Here is a 5,000-nt window from a genome sequence, read left to right on the forward strand (position 1 = left end):
AAACTACAGGAGAAACACACTACATCTCAGTCACGTTCCCCTGTGTGTTCCTGAAGCTGGAGCTCTTCCAGGCTGTTCATATTCAGAATCGTTATTGATTGCACTGACGCTAACAGGCGAGAACAAAACTTGTTGATCTGAATGATGACTTTATTGCCGTCTGTAGTAGTGATGCGCGGGCCGACTCGTAACCCGCGGGTCGGGTTGGGGCGGGTAAAGAAATTGTCACTTTATTTGTGGGGCGGGTCATTATTATTGTTGTTTTTAATCCATGTATATTGCTTGCAATTTCCAGCCTATATTAAATATTTGGGAATATCTATTTTATTAGGTTATTTGATAAGGTTACAATACGAATGGCGTAGCAACTTAACTTGCGTGAGCTCCATAAACCTTTGGCGTCACGTGACACGTCACGAAAGCGGCGCGCCGGAATTTAACTGATTAAATTGAAACGAAAAATAAGGTTAGGCTGCTTAATCTAATGTTTGGGAGCGGTTCTCAGAAATAGTTGCAGCAGGAGACAACAGTAGCTAGATCGGCTACCTGAAGTGTGAAAAATATACAAACAGTAGCGCCACAAAACGGGCACTTCCAGCATGTCAAGACATATTTGTGGGGGGTCTAAGAAATCAAAAATGGTTTCAAGCCTATTAGATGAATACAAACGCTGCTTTGTAAATGTTGAAAATGTTTATTAGTATCTTATTAATATGACCTGATTTATGATTCATATTCATAATCGTCTCTTGTTGACAGTTTACAGGGCGATGTTTCCAAGCACTTTCAGGCTGAAATAAAGGCTGTTTTCATTTACATAACAATGCCTAGTAGTAGGCCTATGTCTATTTAATGGTCGCGGGTGCGGGGCGGGTTGTAAAAATAGATACAGTGGTGCGGTGCGGGCTGGGGCGGGCCAAATAATTTCATAAAAGCGGGACCCGCGGGTTGGAAAAAAAAGCCGACCCGCGCATCACTAGTCTGTAGAGCTGCTTTACAGCGGAATCTGAATTAGATCTGATGAAGGATTCTGTTATTTTCCTGTTTATTACTGTAAAGCTTTTTTTTTACGATCTGTACTGGAATAAAGCTGACTCCACTCACACACTCTCACACACTCGCTGATTCACTCAAACACTCACTGATTCACTCACACACTCGCTGATTCACTCAAACACTCACTGATTCACTCAAACACTCGCTGCTGATTCACTCAAACACTCGCTGATTCACTCAAACACTCGCTGATTCACTCAAACACTCGCTGCTGATTCACTCAAACACTCGCTGATTCACTCAAACACTCGCTGCTGATTCACTCAAACACTCGCTGCTGATTCACTCAAACACTCGCTGATTCACTCAAACACTCGCTGCTGATTCACTCAAACACTCGCTGATTCACTCAAACACTCGCTGCTGATTCACTCAAACACTCGCTGATTCACTCAAACACTCGCTTGTTGATTCACTCAAACACTCGCTGCTGATTCACTCAAACACTCGCTGATTCACTCAAACACTCGCTGCTGATTCACTCAAACACTCGCTGATTCACTCAAACACTCGCTGCTGATTCACTCAAACACTCGCTGATTCACTCAAACAATCGCTGATTCACTCAAACACTCGCTGATTCACTCAAACACTCGCTGCTGATTCACTCAAACACTCGCTGCTGATTCACTCAAACAATCGCTGATTCACTCAAACACTCGCTTGTTGATTCACTCAAACACTCGCTTGTTGATTCACTCAAACACTCGCTTGTTGATTCACTCAAACACTCACTGATTCACTCAAACACTCGCTTGTTGATTCACTCAAACACTCGCTTGTTGATTCACTCAAACACTCGCTTGTTGATTCACTCAAACACTCGCTTGTTGATTCACTCAAACACTCGCTGATTCACTCAAACATTTGCTTGTTGATTCACTCAAACACTCGCTGATTCACCCAAACACTCGCTGATTCACTCAAACACTCGCTTGTTGATTCACTCAAACACTCGCTTGTTGATTCACTCAAACACTCGCTTGTTGATTCACTCAAACACTCGCTTGTTGATTCACTCAAACACTCGCTTGTTGATTCACTCAAACACTCGCTTGTTGATTCACTCAAACACTCGCTTGTTGATTCACTCAAACACTCGCTTGTTGATTCACTCAAACACACGCTTGTTGATTCACTCAAACACTCGCTTGTTGATTCACTCAAACACTCGCTTGTTGATTCACTCAAACACTCGCTTGTTGATTCACTCAAACACTCGCTTGTTGATTCACTCAAACACTCGCTTGTTGATTCACTCAAACACTCGCTTGTTGATTCACTCAAACACTCGCTTGTTGATTCACTCAAACACTCGCTTGTTGATTCACTCAAACACTCGCTTGTTGATTCACTCAAACACTCGCTTGTTGATTCACTCAAACACACGCTTGTTGATTCACTCAAACACTCGCTTGTTGATTCACTCAAACACTCGCTTGTTGATTCACTCAAACACTCGCTTGTTGATTCACTCAAACACTCGCTTGTTGATTCACTCAAACACTCGCTCGTTGATTCACTCAAACACTCGCTCGCTGATTCACTCAAACACTCGCTGATTCACTCAAACACTCGCTGATTCACTCAAACACTCGCTGATTCACTCAAACACTCGCTGATTCACCCAAACACTCGCTTGTTGATTCACTCAAACACTCACTGATTCACTCAAACACTCGCTGATTCACTCAAACACTCGCTGATTCACTCAAACACTCGCTTGTTGATTCACTCAAACACTCGCTTGTTGATTCACTCAAACACTCGCTTGTTGATTCACTCAAACACTCGCTTGTTGATTCACTCAAACACTCGCTTGTTGATTCACTCAAACACTCGCTTGTTGATTCACTCAAACACTCGCTTGTTGATTCACTCAAACACTCGCTGATTCATTCAAACACTCGCTGATTCATTCAAACACTCGCTGATTCACTCAAACACTCGCTGATTCACTCAAACACTCGCTGATTCACCCAAACACTCGCTGATTCACCCAAACACTCGCTGATTCACTCAAACACTCACTGATTCACTCAAACACTCACTGATTCACTCAAACACTCGCTGATTCACTCAAACACTCGCTGATTCACTCAAACACTCGCTTGTTGATTCACTCAAACACTCGCTTGTTGATTCACTCAAACACTCGCTTGTTGATTCACTCAAACACTCGCTTGTTGATTCACTCAAACACTCGCTTGTTGATTCACTCAAACACTCGCTTGTTGATTCACTCAAACACTCGCTTGTTGATTCACTCAAACACTCGCTTGTTGATTCACTCAAACACTCGCTTGTTGATTCACTCAAACACTCGCTTGTTGATTCACTCAAACACTCGCTTGTTGATTCACTCAAACACTCGCTTGTTGATTCACTCAAACACTCGCTTGTTGATTCACTCAAACACTCGCTGATTCACTCAAACATTTGCTTGTTGATTCACTCAAACACTCGCTTGTTGATTCACTCAAACACTCGCTTGTTGATTCACTCAAACACTCGCTTGTTGATTCACTCAAACACTCGCTTGTTGATTCACTCAAACACTCGCTTGTTGATTCACTCAAACACTCGCTTGTTGATTCACTCAAACACTCGCTTGTTGATTCACTCAAACACTCGCTTGTTGATTCACTCAAACACTCGCTTGTTGATTCACTCAAACACTCGCTTGTTGATTCACTCAAACACTCGCTTGTTGATTCACTCAAACACTCGCTTGTTGATTCACTCAAACACTCGCTGATTCACTCAAACATTTGCTTGTTGATTCACTCAAACACTCGCTTGTTGATTCAATCAAACACTCGCTTGTTGATTCACTCAAACACTCGCTTGTTGATTCACTCAAACACTCGCTTGTTGATTCACTCAAACACTCGCTTGTTGATTCACTCAAACACTCGCTCGTTGATTCACTCAAACACTCGCTCGTTGATTCACTCAAACACTCGCTTGTTGATTCACTCAAACACTCGCTTGTTGATTCACTCAAACACTCGCTTGTTGATTCACTTAAACACTCGCTTGTTGATTCACTCAAACACTCGCTGATTCACTCAAACACTCGCTTGTTGATTCACTCAAACACTCGCTTGTTGATTCACTCAAACACTCGCTTGTTGATTCACTTAAACACTCGCTTGTTGATTCACTCAAACACTCGCTTGTTGATTCACTCAAACACTCGCTTGTTGATTCACTCAAACACTCGCTTGTTGATTCACTCAAACACTCGCTTGTTGATTCACTCAAACACTCGCTTGTTGATTCACTCAAACACTCGCTTGTTGATTCACTCAAACACTCGCTTGTTGATTCACTCAAACACTCGCTTGTTGATTCACTCAAACACTCGCTTGTTGATTCACTCAAACACTCGCTTGTTGATTCACTCAAACACTCGCTTGTTGATTCACTCAAACACTCGCTTGTTGATTCACTCAAACACTCGCTTGTTGATTCACTCAAACACTCGCTTGTTGATTCACTCAAACACTCGCTTGTTGATTCACTCAAACACTCGCTTGTTGATTCACTCAAACACTCGCTTGTTGATTCACTCAAACACTCGCTGATTCACTCAAACACTCGTTAATTCACTCAAACACTCGCTGATTCACTCAAACACTCGCTGATTCACTCAAACACTCGCTGATTCACTCAAACACTCGCTGATTCACTCAAACACTCGCTGATTCACTCAAACACTCGCTTGTTGATTCACTCAAACACTCGCTTGTTGATTCACTCAAACACTCGCTTGTTGATTCACTCAAACACTCGCTTGTTGATTCACTCAAACACTCGCTTGTTGATTCACTCAAACACTCGCTTGTTGATTCACTCAAACACTCGCTTGTTGATTCACTCAAACACTCGCTTGTTGATTCACTCAAACACTCGCTTGTTGATTCACTCAAACACTCGCT

At 42.5% G+C, this 5,000-nt stretch overlaps 1 protein-coding gene across 1 annotated transcript in view; it reads right to left on the minus strand.

Moving 5' to 3' along the window:
- Positions 1-5,000, minus strand: part of zgc:123258 (uncharacterized protein LOC641502 homolog) — a 56,406-nt gene that overhangs the window by 41,473 nt on the left and 9,933 nt on the right. The window contains exon 7 of the mRNA XM_056242787.1: positions 1-3. This exon is cut by the window's left edge and continues 94 nt beyond it. Within this exon, the coding sequence (XP_056098762.1) occupies positions 1-3 (3 nt within the window). The remainder of the gene's footprint in view (positions 4-5,000) is intronic.

Source organism: Rhinichthys klamathensis, unplaced genomic scaffold (assembly GCF_029890125.1).
Source record: "Rhinichthys klamathensis goyatoka isolate OS25496 unplaced genomic scaffold, OSU_Roscu_1.1 h1tg000752l_1, whole genome shotgun sequence".
Taxonomy (NCBI): Eukaryota; Metazoa; Chordata; class Actinopteri; order Cypriniformes; family Leuciscidae; genus Rhinichthys; species Rhinichthys klamathensis.